At 34.3% G+C, this 21541-nt stretch overlaps 2 protein-coding genes across 2 annotated transcripts; one reads left to right on the top strand and one right to left on the bottom strand.

Moving 5' to 3' along the window:
• The first annotated feature begins 13004 nt into the window (after positions 1-13004).
• On the top strand, positions 13005-15068 carry LOC120190850 (transcription factor bHLH96-like). The gene is made up of 3 exons (XM_039193889.1): positions 13005-14039; positions 14317-14739; positions 14844-15068. The coding sequence occupies exons 1-3, from the start codon at positions 13518-13520 to the stop codon at positions 14937-14939; spliced, it is 1041 nt and encodes a 346-aa protein (XP_039049820.1). The 5' UTR covers positions 13005-13517; the 3' UTR covers positions 14940-15068.
• Positions 15069-19700: 4632 nt separating this feature from the next.
• Positions 19701-20971, bottom strand: LOC120190863 (RING-H2 finger protein ATL54-like). The gene has a single exon (XM_039193903.1). The coding sequence runs from the start codon at positions 20929-20931 to the stop codon at positions 19828-19830; it is 1104 nt and encodes a 367-aa protein (XP_039049834.1). The 5' UTR covers positions 20932-20971; the 3' UTR covers positions 19701-19827.
• Positions 20972-21541: the final 570 nt, after the last annotated feature.

Consider the following 21541-nt stretch of genomic DNA (forward strand, 5'->3'; position numbering starts at 1 on the left):
TGATGAGGCGATTATTCAATTTGTGGATGGCGGAAGGGGCATCAGTGGCTCAACACCTAAATGAACTCAACACAATCATAACCCAATTGAGTTCCGTGGAGATTGAATTTGATGATGAAATTCGAGATTTAATTCTCTTATCATCTCTACCAGACAGTTGGAATGCTACTGTTACAACAGTTAGTAGCTCATCGGAAAATAGCAAATTAAAATTCGACGATGTTCGGGATATGGTACTGAGTGAAGAAATTCGACAGAGAGAATCGGATAAAGCATCAACCTCCTAAGCCTTGCACACGGAGTCTAGAGGGATAACTTCAGAAAGAAATTCAAATCGTGGCAGATCCAAATTCAGAAGGGGAAAATCAAGAACGATAAAGAAATATTTTACCTGTTATAACTGCGGCAAGAAGGGTCACCTTAAAAGAGATTGACGAGCACCGAAGAAAAATACCGGCGCACAAGAATCTGTCAACATGACAGAGGAGACAGATGATGCCATGATTTTAAGCGTCAACAGTCCGATTGAATCATGGATCTTGGATTCAGGGGCATCTTTCCACTCCACCCCATGCCAAGAAATCATGGAGAACTATGTCAGTGGTGATTTTGGGAGGGTTCATCTAGCTGATGATGAAACTTGATGATCGTCAGAAAAGGAGACATCCGATTAAAGCTACCAAACCAGACCATCTGGAAGTTGACATGAGTGAGACATATTCATGGCCTCAAAAGGAATTTGATTTCTGTAGGACAGCTTGATGGAGAAGGATATAGTACAACCTTTTCAGGCTGTGAATGGAAGATTACCAAAAGCGCACTCGTCATTGCTCTTGGTAAGAAGACTGGTACTCTCTATGTAACCTCAAACTTAGAGAATATCATTGCTGCAGCAGATGCTGATGGAAAATCAAACCTATGGCACCAAAGGCTTGGCCATATGAGCGAGAAATGGATGAAGACACTTTTGTCAAAAGGGAAGCTACCGGATTTAAAGAATGTAGATGTCGGACTATGCGAGGATTGCATCTTTGGCAAACAAAAGAAAGTCAGCTTTGCAAAGATTGGTAAGACACCCAAGGCTGAAAAGTTAGAGTTGGTTCATACTGATGTATGGGGACCATCTCCAGTTCCATCTCTTGCAGGCTCATTATATTATGTCACCTTCATCGATGATTCTACAAGGAAGGTGTGGGTTTATTTTCTGAAGAAGAAATCAGAAGTCTTTGATACCTTCAAAAAATGGAAAGCCATGGTGGAAAACGAGACTGGCTTGAAAGTCAAGCGGTTGAGTTCTGATAATGGAGAAGAGTACAAAAATAGTAGATTCAAATAATTTTACGCAAACAATGGGATCAAGATGGAAAGAACAGTTCCCATGACACTGCAGCAGAATGGCGTAGCAGAGCGCATGAACAAAACTCTGAATGAACGTTCCAGAAGCATGAGGATACACGTCGGCTTGCCCAAATTGCTATGGGCTGAAGCTATCAACACTGCAGCTTACCTGATCAATTGTGGGCCCTTAGTTCCCTTGGATGGCGGAATACCATAGGAAGTTTGGAGCAAGAAAGAAATAAACATTTCACACTTAAGAGTGTTTGGTTGTATTTCCTATGTACATATAGACTCTGCTGAAAGAAGTAAATTTGATGCTAAGTCCAACAAATATGCCTTTGTTGGTTATGGTGGTGATGAGTTCGGTTACCAATTTTGGGACTACGAAAATTGGAAGATCATCAGAAGCAGATATATCATTTTCAATGAGAATGTGATGTACAAAGACATGTCAACCATAGAATCAAGTAGCTCAAATATCGAAGCTGAAACAAATGAATTTGCTGAGTTCAAGGAGATTTTTGGAAATGATATTCAGATCAGTCCTGAAGCAATTCAAGAAGAACCAGGCACACCAGAACTAAGACACCCCTATAGAATTCCTAAACCAACCCAGCGTTATTCGCCTTCTTTGCACTATTTATTGCTGACTGACAATGGTGAACCAGAGTGCTATGATGAAGCAATGCATGTAGAGGATTCAGTCAAGTGGGAGTCTTCTATGAAAGATGAGATGGACTCGCTTATGTCAAATCAGACGTGGGAATTAGCTGAATTACAACCAGGCAAGAAAGCACTCCATAATAAGTGGATTTACAGGATCAAAGAAGAGCACTATGGGATCAAATGCTAAAAAACAAGATTGGTTGTCAAAGGCTTTCAGTAAAAAGAAGGTATTGACTACAGTGAAATTTTCTCTCCAGTCGTAAAATTGTCTACAATCAGACTGGTGTTGAAAATTATAGCTGCAGAGAATTTACATCTTGAGCAGTTAGATGTAAAGACAGCTTTCCTTCATGGTAATTTGGAGGAAGAAATCTATATGAGGCAACCAGAAGGCTTCATAGAGGCAGGCAAGAAAAACCTGGTATGTAGGTTGAAGAAGAGCTTGTATGGTTTAAAACAAGCTCCTAGACAGTGGTACAAGAAGTTCGATAACTTCACGAGTAGCAGTGGTTTTACCAGATGCCAAGCAGATCATTGTTGCTACATCAAGAGGTTCGACAACAACTTCATTGTTTTATTGTTGTATGTTGATGACATGCTCGTTGCAAGCTCAGACATGCAAGAGATTATAAACTTGAAGCAAAAATTATCGAAGCAGTTTACTATGAAAGATCTGGGCGCTTCAAAGCAGATTCTTGGGATGAGGATCAAGAGAGACACAAAGTCGGGGACTTTGATGTTATCACATGCTGAGTACATCAACAAAGTACTCTCCAGGTTCAACATGCAAGATGCTAAACCAGTAAGTACACCTTTAGGTGTTCATTTTAGACTCTCCAAAGAACAGTCACCAAATACGGAGAAAGAACGTACACACATAGTGAATGTGACGTATGCCTCAGTAATTGAAAGTCTGATGTATGTCATGGTTTATACCAGACCAGATATTGCTCATGCAGTGTGAGTTGTTAGTAGGTACATGAATAATCCGGATAAGGTACATTGGGAAGCAGTCAAATGGATCCTCATATATCTGTGGGGTCCACAAACAAAGCACTTTGTTTCAAAGGTGGAGATACCATACTAACAGGCTATGTAGATATTGACTTAGCCGGAAATGTCGACATCAGAAGAAGCACTACAATGTATATCTATACTTTAGGAGGAACTGCAGTGAGCTGGGTATCTCAACTACAGAAGATAATTGCTCTCTCCACAACTAAAGCAGAATATGTCGCTGTTACAGAAGCCAGTGAGGAGATGGTTTGACTCCAAAGTTTCTTGGAAGAGTTAGGCAAGAAACAAGAAAACAATGTCTTGTATTGTGACAGTCAAAGTGCTATCCATCTAGCAAAGAATCTGTCTTTTCATTCCATCTAGCAAAGAATCTGGAATATGGGATTTTGAAACTTGTAAAGATTAGTGGAGCTCAAAATCAGGCTGACATGTTGACAAAGATGGTGACCATAGACAAATTGAAGTTGTGTTCAGCTTCAGATGACATGCTAGAATAACAAGACTAGAAATGCTGCTGCATTTATCGATGTGTGAAGACGGATTAAAATCAGTCTTCAAGTGGGAGATTGTTGGAAGAAAAAGTCAAAAAGGGGGGCTGGATTTTTTTAAAAATTAGGGGCACCAGCTTGAGTTTTCAACAATTGGGGGCATCGAATCGGTGCCCCAATTTTTAATTAAAATGTTTTTGGATTAATTACATTTTTAGCCACTGCACACTTTAGGGTATTTACAAGATTAGTCTCTAAGCTTCAACTATAAATACCTTAGCCCATTTAGCTTTAAAATCATCCCAAAAATCATTTCTTCCTCCCAATTCTAGAGAGTTTTCTTGTGAGAAGTGAGTGTTTTGTAAACACCTGTAAACTTTATATCTTAGTAAAAGATCTGCAGCAGTCCGGAGACGTAGACACAATTGGCTGAACTCCGTTATCAATTTTTCGGGTATTATTTTTCCGCTTTTATTTCGCATTCTCACTAATATGGTTATAGGGAAATTACTCGTTATCGTTTATTTTCCAATAGAAAATACGGGGGAAATGACGTTGGGGGTTAAATTACAAGGGGAGGGAACTCGAGCGCGGTGACGGGTTAGTTAGCCATTTGGTTTGATCAGGTGGGGCTTAGACCGGTTCCTGTTTTTGGAAAACGAAATGCACTAGTCTGTATGCCATTTTATTTTATTTTTTGAAACGAGGCTTGACTCTTGAGTGCAGAATTTTAATATGCAGCAAATTATAGTTATGGAACCCAATTATTTTTCAAGCAACCGGAACCAAAGATTAAAAGCAAATATAAAAGCGATGCAATCATAAATAATTCAGATAAGCATGAGGCCTGTGAGGATGAATGTTGCACCAATGCGAAACGAAATTTGAACATGATTTGTTTTAAATGCATTGTTTTGAAAACCGAACCGATCGGTTCAACCGGGAACCGTTGCCTAGTCCGGTTCAATTTACACCGGTTGAACCGCTATTAGTGAATCGGCCGGAACCATTGAACCGTTCGAACCGAACCGGCTAAAAACTGAAAAACCGCCAATTTTGTTTTTTTAAAAATTAAACCAAACGACGTCGTTTGTTAAACAAGCCAAGTCGAACTCGAGTATTGCTGAGCTCGACTCGAACTTGAAAACTTTAAAAGTAAGCTCAACTCGACTCAAACTCACGAGCTAAAAATTATCAAGTTCAACTCGAACTCAAAATATAATATTGAAACTTGAACTCGAAAAGGCTTGAATTAAAAAAAATTTAGAAGCTCGATTGAAACCTAAAATTCGAGTTTGATTAAAGTGAAAGAATAGTTCACTCAATGCTCACCAAAAGGCTCCATGATTTTGAATGTCAAATTACCTCTATTATTTATAGAAGTTAGTTGGGATGCTCTTCTATGTTTCTTAGACATGTGGGATTGTTTTGTTCTCATATTTTTACTCTTTAGATTTTTATGATGCTTTTCTATGTTTCTTAGCCATGTGGGATTGTTTTTAAAAAAAATTAAACCAAACAATATCATTTTGTTATGATTTTTTAGCCCCAATTTTATTTTTTAATTATAGTTATATAATTGTATTTATTATTTAATATGTTTTACCTTAAATATTATGTTGTAGTTAATTTGAATCATTTTGTTTCACTTGATTTTATGGTTTTTAACTTATATATGTTATGATTTGCTTTGAATATGACTTGTGATATAAAAAATTATTTTTTATTAAATATTTTTGATATTTTTATTTAATTTTTTAAATAATTATGACGTCGTTCGGTTCTTTCGACCGGTCGGACCGATTGAACTAGTGAACCGATAACATAACCGGTTCGCTAACCAGTCCGGTTCTAAAAACCATGTTTAAATGTAAATTATAGTGGCATTTTCCACTTAAACCTATGAACAAATGATAAGTGGGATCGTGTTTAGAAAAACAATGGTCTATTCTACTTTTTCAGGTGTTTTGCTCTATTGATATCACTCTCTTTCATTCTTCAACAGATGGTAATTTAATAATTGGTAGTGTTTTGCACAACGGATGTGCTTTCTTCTTTTCTTTATTTTAAATTCAAAATAAATCTTAAAAAGAGCTATTGTTTTCGGCATGTTCAGCGATAGTAATTTAGATTGCTTTATATATATAAATTCAACTTTTTTAAGTATTTTTTTATTAATTTAGAACAAATATAAAATAATATTCATTCAAATATAACTCTCAACTGTTTGATAATGAATGCTCACATCCCATATATTTAAAGTATCGAATTTGTGCACCTCTTATGTAGAGATATGAATGTTCACTATCAAATAGTACCGAGTCTTTAAACATATATTATTTTATATTAATCTCAAAAGTGTAAAAAATTAATAAACAAACACCAAAAAAATTTCATAAACCGGGATTTTGTTTGAAAATGATTGGTGCCTTTGGAGGTAATCATTGCATGAGTGCGTCACGTTTGATTATGAATATAACAATAAAAATTCTAACATAATAATATTACAAATAAAAATTTTAGTTTAATTATAATGTAGATTTAATTATTCAATTTTAAAATATTAATGATAAATTTATTATTATAATTTAATTTTAATAGAAGTCAAAGGAACTTAGGTTAGATTTGTTGAGTTTGAAACATTGTCAAGGGGCAATAGACACCAAATTTATTATTCAAGAGATAAAAAAAGAAGTGAATGAAAATTTTAAGATCCTACGGTCGTCACCGGTGATCAACGACAATCATGACGACTAACGGAGAAAGACTTTGATTACACTTAATGATTAAATTGATATTTTATTTAAATTTAAGGATAAAAAATAATATTTCATCTAGAGTTTAAAAATCATATTAGATGTCTAAAGCTTATACTTTAAATTAAAAATTAATCTTTTTTACTAACCTATGTCAACAAGCTTACTCAAACAAATGACTTAATGATCAAAATATAACGACTGATAACACAAATGATTAGAATTTAATAAACCAATAATATAAATAATTAAAACATATTCTTTTTTGAATTTGAGAAACAAAAATATAAAAATATCAAACCTATAGTTAACCCTAATCTAAGTCATTTTTCAGGTTCAACTTTTCAAAAGGATCATATCACTTTCCTAAAATGCTTTGAATCCACTCTCCACTCCAGCCCAAAGTTAGGCTTCGACATTGTTAATCCGGCCCATTTATTGAATTGAACACAATGATTTTGGTCAGTTTAGGCAGCCGCCGCCTCCATCTTCTTTTAGGGAAAAAAAGAGAGGTATAGTCTAATATTAAATTTAAAATTAATAAAAATAAAAATAATATTATTATCAATACATGATAAATTTACTTGATATGTCTGTTCTCCCTCTGCCTATTAAACTTGTGAATAAAATCGAAATATGTCGGCTAAACACTGAAACCGAATATAATATGATATATTCAGACCAGATATCGAGTAGATTAAAACAAAAATGAAAGGCAATGAAAAACAAAAATGCGGGAATCTTTTTCGTGGGCATGCGGGGGATGAGGTAACAAGGCGGTGGAAGATTGGGACAGTAGCCCCTGGTTTCTGATCGTGGGCCGCGGTTTCGCTGCGCTGCAACGGCACTGACCCCTCTGACAAGAATCATGTGGCTGCCCATTCGACCAACTGTACGGCTCTCGGAACTCATCATCCCTCGTTTCATGTCATTTTCTGTCGTTGTACATACAATAGCCATTCCCACGTATTTCTCTTTCGTCTATTATTATTAAAATTTAAAATATAATATTTTAATTACACAGTTACAGTTGAGACAGGCCTCATGTGTATCATCTTCTTCGGAATTTTTAGAAGCTATAATTCGGAATTTTTTACTTGGGAGAGGGATTTTTTTTTTTTTTGAGAATTAAGCTTTTGTAAAATTTATGACATAAACCAAAATTAAAACACTGGTAATGGCAACCTAAATAAGGAGGATGACAGCAGGAGTCTAATACTTAGGCTGAGGCCTCGCCAACAAAACACGACAAAAAGCTGGTGGTTCCCAGAATGTGAGGTCCGTGCTTCCTTGAACAAATATATATACTTGTCTTTCAAACATGTAATTAAAATAATTTGAGATTCTGATCAATGCTTAAACATTGTAATTAATCCAGTTGGAATTATGTTGGAAACCCACATGCCCCCTGGCTAGAATTTTTGGAAGCGAGCATTGCGCTGCATACACATATTATATGTGATGAAAACCAATAACCAAAACACCCAAGTGTTTGATTAAACAAGCCTACGTTTGATTTTTGGTGTTTTCTTAGGTAATGAGTTGTAATTATTTGTATCGTTGTACGGTTTGATTTAAAATAAAAAAACCCTAAGCTGATTAATTTTATTCATCGAAATTAGGTCATAAACTCTACATAGTTTAGATCATGAAACACGTATTCTTATTTTTTTTTTTGTTGCGTTAAGCAAATGAAATAAAAAAAAAAGTCATATGTATTCAAGGCGTACGATCACATATTCACCTTACATTTATTCCTGGAGCTCTTAAGTCAAAACAATGATCTTAATTATTACATTAATCTCCGTTATAAAAATCAATAATTGCTTGGTGGATGGATCCTATATGTGAACAAAATCCTCAATCAAATAAAAAACTGGTGGTGGCATTAAAAGTATATTGCATTCTAGTATTTTTCTTATATTTAGTTACATATAGAATCCTTAAATAAACAAATTTAATCTAAAAAGAATGATTACACAATATATGTCGAAAAATACATGTATGAGAGTCAAACAACAACGACGAGATGTGTGTATATATATCCTATTTTCAATCAATGAATAAATATATATTAAAAGACTATATTTAAGAATTTGTAAAAACTAATATATAATCAATGTAAGATTTGTATTATTAAATTTTATATTAATGATATATTAATTTTTAAATATTTAAATATACTATTTTAATATTTTAATATATATCATTAAATAATTAAAGATAAAACTCATACAAATAGGACTTATACTTGCATGCATGCTCATTTTCAAAAGGGTGCTAGCGCCTTGCTTGCGTGTGATGAAGCTCAAACGTAGTTAAACGATAGCCACACATATTTTCAAATATTAGATGACAACTTGCAATTAAATTATTGAGAGTCCATTGGCAATTTGGTTTATTGTTTTCAACGATGCACAAGGAAATAAAAATAAGGCAAATTGTATATTCTTAATGACCATATTGGTCAAGGAATCTCATAAATAACAGTTGTTTTGTAGTGACACTTTAAAAGAATGCCACTTGGGTTTGTTTGGGGGTGGAAAAGATAAATTAAAATGAGTTAAATTCCGACATTAGAACAATAGAATATGGTTATGGTGTTAACAATATATTCCATGGAATAAGAACCCAAGGTGAAGAGAGTAAAGGAATCATCAAGAATTGATGTCTTATCGAAATTGATGTGCCTACTTTTATAATGTGATTAAAATGTTAAATAACCCATTCCCATAGAAAAGATATGAGTGCAACATATTGTATTCAAAATTATTTGTTATAAAATAAAATGTAAACCTTAAATTATTATGTATTAAAGTAATATGATTAAATAAATTAATGTTTTTAAGATGTTATTTGATATATTGAAAATTTATTTTTGTTATAAGCCTCTAATTTTATTAAAAATACAAAAGATTCAATTATAATGAAGGTTTACAACCATATAATAAGAATATTTTCTTAAACACAAGAAAATTAGTCACTAATTAAGATCACACAAGGATCATACAAGGAAAATGTTTAAAAACCTAAACAAATAAACTCGAACAAGAGATAAATACGAATAGATCTTACTGCATCGGCAAACGAACCACAAAAGTGAATAAATCTATTGAAAGACCACCAACATGAAGCAAATCAGAATCGAGCGATATGAAAATACTATCCACGAACGCAAATTGTATATCCAAATTTAATCCTCGGTTCCAAAGCAGGGAAGATCATAATGATAACAAATAAGCTCCATCTTGATCAGTCATGGCGATGTCAAATCTAACCTTGAAAAAATAAACGAAAACAACATCTAAACAACCGAAAACGTGCCATAGAGGTAGATAAAAGTGTGTCATAAAGGCAGAAGAATACGTGCCAAAAAGGCAGAATTATTAAGAATAAAAAACAAAACAAAAAACAAAGATACGCTTTAATAAAGGAAAGGAAAAATAAGGAATATCGGCGGTCAGCAATCAGTACTAAGACTGGTGTCATCGTTGATCACAAATTTGAAAAAGAAAAGAAACAATGGAGGCTATGGGAGAAGAGAGAAAAATTAATATATTGAAAAATTAAGTATCAAGTGTGAATATTATTTTTATAACCATAAATCTTAAAATTTGGAGATTAGTTATTTGATCATTTTAATTTTATTAATATAATATGTTATATTATATCGGTGGTTTTGGATAAAAGTTTGGATGTCTAATTAAAACAAAATGAAATATATTTTCAATTTTTTTATAAAATAAAATTCACTTATCATTTTTAGGATTAAATGATAGGTAGCTATGTATATTTTTTTATTCAATATTTAAAAAAAAAGTTATAGGTATGTTTAGAAAGATTTGACATTATTATTTTTATAAAAACATCTAATTTTATTAAGAATGTGCAATATTAAAATAAAAGATTACAACCATAATTGTAAACTAAACATGTAATTATGATATTTTCCTATCATCATTGACATAAAAACTAGTCACTTGAAATTATACTAGGACCATATAAGGAAAATGTTAAAAATTCAACCAAAAAATTAAATATATATATATATATGAGCATATCTAAACGTTTTTGTAAACGAACCATAAAAGAGTATCAAACTACTGAAAGACTGTCGACAAAATTGTAAATCAAAGACGGGTGACGTGAGAAAACTATCCACAAACGTAAACGGTGTATCCAAACCTAATATGAGGGTCCAAAATAAGAAAGATCATTATTAATATAAATAAGTGTCATCTTGATTAATCGATACGATATCAAATCTAACGCTGAAAAAGATAAACGAAAATATCAATATACTAAAAATAAAGAGAAAAAAACGTATCGTAAGAATAGAGAATGTTTTAATAACTATAATTAGTAGATATCATAGAATAAACTTAAAATTGAAAATTTAACAATTTGGAAGTACAGAATTTTTGGGGAATAGAGAGGGTGGAGGAGAAGCATAGTCTTGGTCTTAGATGATCAGAGTGATTCTTTGAATGGTCACATGGATTCCTCTTGACATAACATTTACCAGACACCTGAAATACAAAAAAAAAAAATCATAATAATTTTATGGAGAAAAGAAGAAGAAAAAAGACTAAGCTGTTTTGCCTGTTTTTTTCATATTTTTTTATGTAATAGATCTTTCATGAGAATCTCCGGTTTATCATCAGGTTTTTGTCATGTTTCTGAGTTTAATGTCCAAGTGTCCGACAGCATTATTATCTTATGAGAACCATATATCTAATTAGGCACATCTGTTTCGTTTGGACATTCTACAAGAAGGTTAATTACGAGGCTATTCCGAATTAGTCCAAAGACCAAACAACCCTTCCTTTTAATTCGTTATTGTTATTTTATTATATTGGATGTCCAACCTGAAAAATAGTCCTTATCACTGTTGAGGTTTCTTTTAATTATTAATTTAATGTTTTGGGCAGGGACAAGATAAAATTTGATACTACCCTTTCACGATATTAGATATACCCTTAATTTGGAGTTTGGATCCACTAGTTTCCTTAATGTTCTGATCTTATTTTTATTGAAAAAAAATGAAATTAGTTCAGTTTCAATTTAATATTTATAACAACAGATCAAATTTAGTTGAAGAAACAATTTTTCATCAGACATTTCAAGGATTCAAAAGCCGAAAGCATCGGTTCCCCATTGTGTTTTCTCTATTAATTTCGATAAATAATTTGTGATTTGCTTTAATTTACTGTATACTTCTTTTGTTATCACCAAAAACCTCAAGACTCCAACAATGTTGGTTGTTGGCAAGAAGATTGATATAAAACAAAGCATTAATAATGATTATATTAAATAAATTTAAAAAATAAATTTATTGTATCATAATAAAAATTATTGTTTTAAAATATATTTTACCATGATCGATATAATCATAAGCTGAAAGTCGTCTCTAATATTAATACTTAACACTATGTTCTACACTCATATACTCGAATATAGAGAGTACCCAATTAATATTATTCTTTTTATAAGAAGGAAAAAATTGACAAATTTTTTGAAGGAAGAAAATCAATGACCTTTCATCTATAAGAGAAGAAGTGAGACGAGAGGAGGAGATGGTTGAGTATATTAAATATTGAAAATAATTTTATTATTTATAGAAATATTATAGGGATAAAACTGTAAAATGATAATAAAATAAATAAATAAAATTAAAAAATTATCATAATAAAATTATTATTATTTGATTAATCTGGGTAAGTACAAGATAATATATGCCTATAAATATTTTGAAACTGTACATTAAAACTGTAATAGTTATTTTAAAAAACATATGACTATGATAAAATAGGCTAAACTCACGATATAATGCCCTCAAAATAAATAATTCACGAAATAACGTTATCCCAACATTATTTGCTGAAATAGGGCGAAATCAACAGTGTGGCCGTAGGTCGCCATGCCTTCCGGGCGACCTACGACGTGGCTTGCTCTGCATGGGACATGCACAACCCAACCATAGGTCGCCATGCACTCCCAGCGACCTCCTAGGTCGCCATGCACGCCCGGCGACCAAGGAGGTCGCCATGCACTCGGGGCGACCAAGGATTCATGCATGGGGAGATCGTGCCATGCACTCGGGGCTCGGTTCATGCATGGGGCACTCGAGGCGACCAAGGAACGGTTCATGCATGGGACACTCGGGGCCATGGAGTCCCGGCAAGGTCGCGAGCAGGCGAGCATGCAGCAGGGCATGGATGGGCGTGCATGGGCGTGCTCCTTTGGCGAGATGGGCGTGCATGGGCATGGAGGTCGTTGGCTGGTAGGTCGCAGGGCATGCATGGCGACCTACCAGGTCGCTGGGCGTGCATGGCGACCTGGTAGGTCGCCGGGCGTGCATGGCGACCTACCCCCGGTACTGTAGAGGACACCACTTGAGCAATTAATCTGACGATCCCACTATTTCGTGAAAAAAAAAATTCAACGCACTATCAACGAGATTTTGCCGATAAAATAAGAGGATGATGATAAAATACATACCCCTATATGTTAACATGAATAGAAATATAAATATATTGAAATAGCGGAGACATTACAAATATGAATTTTATTATCAGTCATTCAAGGAGAGAAAATACAAATATTATATTTAAATATTCATAATAATCAAAATGAGATTTTTCATTTTACCCTGTCAACATTCGTCTCTCTCCAACTGCCATAGAGAATCTCTCTCTGGTCTGCAATGTAATCTCACGTGTAGCATGCTGTAGCTTTTTTTTTTAAGGATTAAACATCTTTTAAAAAGTTGATAAACTTTCTTTGATGGGGGAAGAGAAGATGATAAAAGGGGGACCTTGTTTGGTCTTTTGGATGTGTAGTGCTTTGGACTCTTCTTTCTTTTCTTTCTCTCATTTTGGCTTGCTTTCTACTAGCTAGGGAACACTTCTCTCTCAGATTTCAGCTCTTATAATCACAAAAATATTCCCTTTTAATCTGTTCATTCATCCCTTGTTTTTCCTTTTACATATAAAAAAGAGAGAATAGACAATACAACCGTGTGTTTAGGGTTTCAAATCGCGGTTGCGGTCGCGTTTTCGGTTATTTCGGATTTATCGTGATTGCGGCAATCGCGGGTAACTCGGACGGCGACGAAATCGTTATATCGCGGTCGTGGACCGTTTTTTAAAACCCTGCGTGTGTCCCTTGGTGTGTGAGAGAGATACCAAGGACGAGGGGGGGGGGAAACAGATTATAGCAAGTGTGATAAGGATCGGGGTTCTTGCAAAACATGGCATTAGAAGCGGTGGTTTACCCTCCAGATCGATTTACCTATGGTTTCAAGGACCACTTTCCCGGAGGAGGAGCTTGGGGTTATGATTTTGGCTTCCAAGAAGAAGATGGAGCTCTTACTGTGATTCTTAAAAGCAATTTAGAACAACAAGAGAATCATCATCATTATCTGCATGCAAATTGGGACTCCTCGTCTGCTTCAGTCATGAAACAACATGCAAATGAACTATGGGATCCTTACTCTTCTTCATCCGAAGCTTGCACTGCCGATCAGTCTCTCCCCGCCCCTGCGGCTGCTGGTTTCCAAGCTCCAACGGAACCTCAACAAGCTTACAGTGCAACAACATCGGCGACCAACGGTACTAGACGAAAACGTCGTCGCACCAGGAGCAGCAAGAACAAAGAAGAGCTGGAGAACCAGAGAATGACTCATATCGCTGTTGAACGCAATCGCCGGAAACAAATGAATGACTACCTGGCTGCGATTAGAGCTCTGATGCCACCTTCTTATGTTCAAAGGGTCAGTTTTTATCTCTCTCACACACTTCTTGTTTGATAATTTCAACTAATAAAAGAATATTAACCTTTAAAACAAGTTTATACAACCCTAATCAAACACCCACTTATCAACGTAATATAACCGTTTTTGTTTATGAACAGTAAAAGCCATTGGGTGAAGAACTTGAGAAATTACTGACTTTCATGAATCATGGAAACCTTTTAGATTTGTAGACTAGGTCAGCTACGTATCTTTCTTTATCATACAACAAATTAATATATGCATTAGCCATTTCCAGGGTGATCAAGCTTCGATAATTGGCGGGGCAATTAATTTCGTGAAGGAATTAGAGCAGCTCTTGCGGACCATGGAGGCTCATAAGAGGACCACTCAACAGCCAGAACACAACGGACACTTTTCAGCCTTCGCCGAGTTTTTCTCCTTTCCACAATTCTCCTCTAGTGCAACGTCTCAGTGCAACAATTCACCGTCGTCCATGGCGGCTGATCAGCCCACGGCCGCCGCTACCGCTTCTGCAGAAAGCGTGGCGGATATAGAAGTGACCATGGTAGAGACATATGCCAACCTCAAGATACTCTCGAAGAAACGACCCAGACAACTCCTGAAACTGGTTGCCGGGTTGCAAAACCTAATCCTCACCATTCTCCACCTCAATGTATCCACCGTCGATGAAATGGTTTTGTATTCAATTAGCGTCAAGGTAATAAGAACAAAACCAACCAATCATTTAACAAAAAAATTTCTCCAATTTCATCACCATCTCAAATTATAATTGCTTTTTTTTTTTATTGTCAATCGGGACAGATTGAGGAAGGGTGCCATCTGAACACTGTGGATGAAATTGCTGCTGCAGTTAATCAAATGTTGCGCAAAATCCAAGAAGAAGCGGCTTTTAGCTGAGAGAAACCGAGACATATAAAGCCAATGTTTTTTTTTTGTCCTGCTGTAACTGATCAGGAAGGGACTCCATTGTTGTTTGTTATCTAATTTCTAGCAAGTATGCAATTTTAAATATATTTCCTTCATGTATTTTGATGAACATACAGTGCCGTGAGTACAATATTCTCCCTAATGTAATTCATCCTGCTAATGGAGGCAAATTAAAAGTCTTATTATTACTATTTTAGTAAAGAAAAACGAGTTTGCCATAGAACTGTGCCCCATCAGCTACAGTACAGAGAACTGGACAGAATTCTGTTACTTTGCGTCTCAAAAAAATAAAAAGATCATATAATTAAAACACTTAAAGATCATAAAAATATATTACCTGGGGTCCTGTGCCCCTTCATGTATTGCCTTCGTGCAAAGTTTACCGAAAATTTACTATATTTTAGCACTGAAATTATGAAAATCACTGTTACAGTGACCCATTACCCTTCTCCTTCCTGGAAACAACAGAGAGAATAAATGCCTTCCCCTTTTCCCCCAATAATATATCATGCTGTTTCCTTGACGATCACATTGCATTTCCACTTTTATATGAAACCCCTTCTTTTTTTTTACTGTCCACTTTCTGTTTTTTTTTCCCTGTAATATTTGTTCACTATCCATATTTGAATTCATGATTGATTGTTCCAATAATTCCATCTTTAAATTTTTACGTAAATTATATAATATGATTTGTGAATGCACTAATAACTCGATAGTGTTGGCATTCTAAATCTAACTATAGCTTTACAAACTTTTAAAATATGCGCAGGTGCCTCAATCTGTTTTTGATGATTACCTTCCGCCATTGTATTATAAAATTCTGGATTATTAGCCCCTTTGTGATTAAATTGTGGAAAACAAGTAAAGGAGATTACTTTTTGCAGCCCATAGATAGAATGTTGCTTTTTTTTTCCTTTTATGTTTCTTCTATTTTTGGGATAATGACTGAACAATACCATTTTAATATTGTATATGGTCATGATCTGGAAACCATACGCCTAAAGTAGCCACAAATGCAATGGACGGAATGTCGACATAAACTTGCATGATATGAAAAGGGAAAGCCAAAGTGCTCATCTTAATTTGAAAAATCATTAATCAGGAAGATTCATTAGATTTTTGTCTTAACTTTAGGGAAACTAAAGGAAGCTAGGCTAGGTGTAGCATGAAAATACCTTCATAAACGGCCAAGTTTGTAACTCTCATTTGATTGATGGTAAAGTTTTCAGATTTTGAAATTTTGTTTTGGCCCTCTCTTTCAACCTTCTATTATATGCGTTATTATTAATTAAAAGGTAAAGATGGAAATGAAAGAAGCAGGTTCGTGGAAAAAGGGGTCGAGTGACAGGAGATTCTTTTATCACCTGCATACAAGGATAGAGTTCCAGGAAAGATCGAAGAAGTTTCTTTAAAGAAATGATTGCAACTGGAAATGATTGTGGCTTTGAATATACAATAATAAGACCATCATGGATGGAGGCGAGTACTATATATTCCTCCCATCATTTCCAGGCCTGTCATTATTAAGAAATGAGGATGGCTACTGAAAATGATACCAATATCATCGAAACTATTTGATCTACATTTAGCCTCAACAGTAAAAGCACTACGATGTGACCATTGTCCCTGTTCTTGGGGCTCGTGCTAATTTATTTCTTAAATATTATCCAAGAGGATTATTGAATAAATTATTAAAATGGAAAGAAATTTAAAGAAATCATCCCGTATCGAATATAAGGATAGCGTTTGACTCCCTACTTTTTGGTAATCCAACGAAAAAACAGAGGGAGTTTGACTGCACCGGTGTGGCACCGATTGATCGGTTGGCCTCGTGAATATAAGAATATATACATACACACCCTTGACATTTGAAAATTAAATGTTTCAACCGGTGTTTTTTGTTTTTTTTTCTTGAGATGTAAGTAGAAACGATTAATTCAACTGGAAACGATACGAGGGTTTGACTCCCTACTTTTTGGTAATCCAACGAAAAAACAGAGGGAGTTTGACTGCACCGGTGTGGCACCGATTGATCGGTTGGCCTCGTGAATATAAGAATATATACATACACACCCTTGACATTTGAAAATTAAATATGTTTCAACCGGTGTTTTTTGTTTTTTTTTTCTTGAGATGTAAGTAGAAACGATTAATTCAACTGGAAAACGATACGAGGAGATCTTTGAGTGATTAGAGATATTAGTTTTAAATTAGAGCGGCGTGTGCGGGAGTTGAAACAAGCAATAATCCAAGGCAATGCATGCAGGGTTGCTGGTAAGTAGATATCATTATAATTTGGGCCACATATACCACTGAAACGTTGAAGTCAAACCCAAAGGCGATGACAACTCCATGAATATCCAAGTACCCTCTCTTTTTCCACCCTAGGGAATACTCTTTTTCTTTCATTTAGGACTAGGGAGGTTTTTTTAATGAGGACCTGGTCGTGACGTACTTTATAACCTTCTCTAATATAAAGTACCCTCTTTCAAAAAAAAAAATCCAAATCTATATACGGAAAAAAAGACGATAACAAAACGATCCAAGTGTTTGTCTTTTGTGTTGAACTTGATTGGCTGATTGATTGTCCAGATCTGATGGTGCAAAAATAGAAGATGCTCCGCAGTTACTCTTTGAACCCAGAGATGTATGTAAAAAACTAAAAATACAAGCCGAAGCCTTGATTACAGTCACCTGTCTCCGTCTCGGCCTGCTACTTCAAGCTTCTTCAGGATTTGCCTTCTCGTAGAATTTCATTTCATTACGACTTAGTCGATGTAATTTGGATGATTCGATTCACTAGTTCAATTTCAATTTTATTTGGTTAAATAACATTTAAATGTGTTAACTGCTTGGGTTTTCAATTTATGTTAAATAAATCAATTTAACATATATATGTATATATTTATAATATTATAATAAAGTTGCCTAATTTTTTTAAATTTTAACAAAATATAAAATTCTATAAAATAATGCATTTATCCAAAAATATATATATAATATTCTTTATAAATATAAATTAAAAATATTGATATTATAATTTATCGACAAAATTATAAACTTTAGATTTGAAAAACATCCTCTAAAAGGGAAATAATCATATGAAAAGAACAATAGGCTAGAATCAATAATAAAATACAAATGTAAAATTTGATGAATTTATTAATATCAAAACTATATATAGTGAAACTTAAATCATACTCCTTTGTCCCTTTAAATTTGTCCATTTTAATTTTTAAAATTATCCCACTTAAAACGTCTTATTAGACAAGTTAATAAATAATCATATATATATATATATATATATATATATATATATATATTTTCTTTTTGAGTAAAAGATGTATGTCTTCGTAATTGAAACATACAAAAGAAAAATATTATTATATATCTCATTAAAAACTTATTAAATGTAGTCGGAGGAAAAGAGTACATATAATAATATGGGAAAAACAAACGAAGAAACAAAGGAGACAAGCTCTGACCAACAGCAAAACAGCTAACGCTAGATCACTAATGATCTTCCACGATGTCATCTTAAATCAAAGACAATAATGCAGCAGGTGGATCAACAAAGAGAGTAGGAGACAAACTATTATACCTAGCACTTTTGGCTAAAGCATCGGCAGTCTTGTTACCATCTCAGCGCACATAAAGAATTTTAATGATCTATTGGTGTTGACGGAGGTTCGAGAAGTAATGCTTAAAAAGGATGATAGCCATTGTAGTTGTTTCGTATGATGCGAAAAGCAAGTATGTTAAATCTATCAAGCATTTTTTTAAGGATAATTTTATTGTTTCTTTTTTTTATATAACTTAACATGTGGTTAAACTTATCTCCAAAAATTATGTGCTTGGTCAACAAAGGACAAAAATTATGGAACGAAAGAAATAATAAAATTTAAATCGAAACAGACAAGCAAATTTAAATTCAATAAGATTCATAACCCATCAAGTGAACTTATAGTAAAAGAGAATGTTGTTCTTCTTAAAAGTCATGGGTTGATTAAGAAATTTTTAAACATATACTATCTTGTAATCACCCAAACTACTAAAAAAATCAATAAAATACTATCTTGTAATAAGAGACTTGTTGTTATCCCTTGAGGTCTCAAGTTGATCTTCATATATGTATAAACATGAACAATCATTGTTAAATGATTAAGAGTCTTTGAATAGATAATAGCTCGTATTCACCCATATTTATATATAAAAAAAAGTAAGAAGAGATTAATATTTTATTGTAATAATTGTAATAATTGGGCTTAAGGCTGCAACCACGTGAACCCAAAAACTGACAGGGCTTTCGATCAGTTTCGGTATCAATTCATGTATGGTTGAAGAAACCACCATTCAGATTTGTTAACACATGAAAATCGTAGTTATAGGTATATTAAGCTTAGATTATTATCTTCAATTCTTCATAGTGAAGAACACGTCGATTCATCCGATGGCAATTAGGTCTTGATGAAAACCCAAGCCACCTAAATCAGGCCAAGCTTTTTGACTGCCGATGAGAATTGACTGTTTTTTATAACCTATACCTGGTTTTAAGCAACCCCATAGAATATTATTTCTTCTAAACCTGAAAAACAAAAGTAAAAACAATATTGCCTGATTATAATATCGATTTTACTGTTTTTATATGCAATGCTCATCGATGATTGAACTATACAAATACATCTTAACAACGTAAGTGTTATCGCACTAACATGAAATTTATTCCTCTGATAGATCATATATAATTCGCTTAGCAGTTAGCATCATAAGGCTTCAGCTTCCATGCATACAATCTCTCTGTTTTTAACAAATATCGCACGCTTTAAGCCCAAAACTATATCTAAAACAGTAAAAAGCTTTACAGCGGAAGAATTGAGTTCATGCTCCGGTAACGTTTGGATGACGAGAAAAAACTTCCGCCACATGAGAATGACCTTTTCATCGGAACAGGGCTTAAATGAAGATGCTGAAAAATGGAATAATTTCCCGATTCCTTGTCTTTGGTTGCACCGATGCTTGAATCTGGGTTTTCCACATCTCCCTGAATGCCCAGAAACAAACTTGCAGCTGACGAAGAAGAATCCACGGAAGTGCACCTTTTGATTTCTGTTATCTCTTTATCCTCAACTTGACTTCTTTCAATGCAGTCACTGACTTCCAAAGAGCCATTTTCTTCGAAATGGATACCTTCCTTTGAAACCCTTTGGTCATTATCCTCTGACAAATCTCTTTCAGCCCTGTTTTCATCCACATCAACAGGATTTTCAATCCCTATATTGTCAGAATTTTCTATCTGGTTATCGACAATTACATCCACATCAACAGGATTTTGATCCACTGGAGTTGCAGTGCTGCGCAAGGCATCGGAGACGATATGTGCTCGGCACAAGGGACAATTAGTGTGAGCCCTCAGCCAAGTATCGATACACGAAATGTGAAAAGCATGGTTGCATTTAGGCAACAACCTCACCGTCTCATCTTCTTGGAACTCATTCAAACACACTGAACACTCCGTCCCTTCTATCAATCCCTCATCCTTCTTGTACTTACAAACAGTGATCGAATTTATGATCGATTGTTGCAAACCGACGTTGGTGATGAACCAAATATGATGATCGACTTGATTCTCATCGATGAACTCTTCATCTGAAGCATCATTTGGAGTTCGTGATTGCCTGTTATTCCTCCAGCAGCACCAACCAAAACATGACTTGACTATAACTACGTAGTAACTGACGAGAAGGATGAGACTGGCGAGTACCGAAACAAAGATGATCACATAAGGTGAGATGTAATGGTTTTCGACCAAGAAGGGAGGAGGCGGCGGCAGTGGCGGCGGCGGTAGGTAATAATAGTCAGGGTAATGGTAGCAGTTGTAAGGGCATGCAGGGTCACAGAAATCAGGGCAGTCTATGGTATCGTTTGTTTCAGTTACGGCCGGAAAAAGCCTTCTGCTTTTCATTGCTGATATGGAGAGAGAATTGAAGGAAAAGATTAAACAAATGAAGCCTAATTACCTCTAAAATTCATTTTTTTTTCGGGTTTGGATTTTAAGATAAGAATGAAGAAAATCAAACAGCACGTCTCTTTCAAGGTTTACTAAAGAGTAAAGACAGATTTATCTGTATGGAATGGGTTTGGCTGTGTTTACCAATTGGTATTTTGGACCATTTAAAATTTAATTGATAACATCTTTTAATTTTAAAAACATATTATCAATTGGAGTTCATTTTTCAGTTAAACATTTAAATATTAGAATACTACATGAAATTCATTAAACTTATCATCAATTGTATAAATCAGAGTAGAAGCATAAAACATCTTAAAAATAAAGGGTAAAGTAAGGGTGTTGTTTTGTTGAGTCATCTGACTATTACAAGTAATAAAATAATCTCTGACTACAATGTGTTATTTTATTGAGTCTCTCGACTATTAAAAGTTATAAAATGATCAGTTGATTATTCATATGTTTGAAACTCGTCATTTTTTGTTAAAAAATTGACGGTCGTATGAGTTGGACGTTAACATGTTGATTGAGATATGATAAAATCATATTTTAATGATGTTTACCC

The sequence above is a fragment of the Hibiscus syriacus genome, unplaced genomic scaffold (genome assembly GCF_006381635.1).
Source record: "Hibiscus syriacus cultivar Baekdansim isolate YM2019G1 unplaced genomic scaffold, ASM638163v2 tig00116964_pilon, whole genome shotgun sequence".
NCBI lineage: Eukaryota > Viridiplantae > Streptophyta > Magnoliopsida > Malvales > Malvaceae > Hibiscus > Hibiscus syriacus.

Bases quoted from the DNA above. Each gene is read 5' to 3' on its own strand.
- LOC120190850 (XM_039193889.1), top strand. From the start codon at position 13,518: ATGGCATTAGAAGCGGTGGTTTACCCTCCAGATCGATTTACCTATGGT. The intron at 14,040-14,316 runs GTCAGTTTTTAT...AGCCATTTCCAG, and splicing joins CACCTTCTTATGTTCAAAGG to GGTGATCAAGCTTCGATAAT. The intron at 14,740-14,843 runs GTAATAAGAACA...CAATCGGGACAG, and splicing joins TGTATTCAATTAGCGTCAAG to ATTGAGGAAGGGTGCCATCT.
- LOC120190863 (XM_039193903.1), bottom strand. From the start codon at position 20,931: ATGAAAAGCAGAAGGCTTTTTCCGGCCGTAACTGAAACAAACGATACC.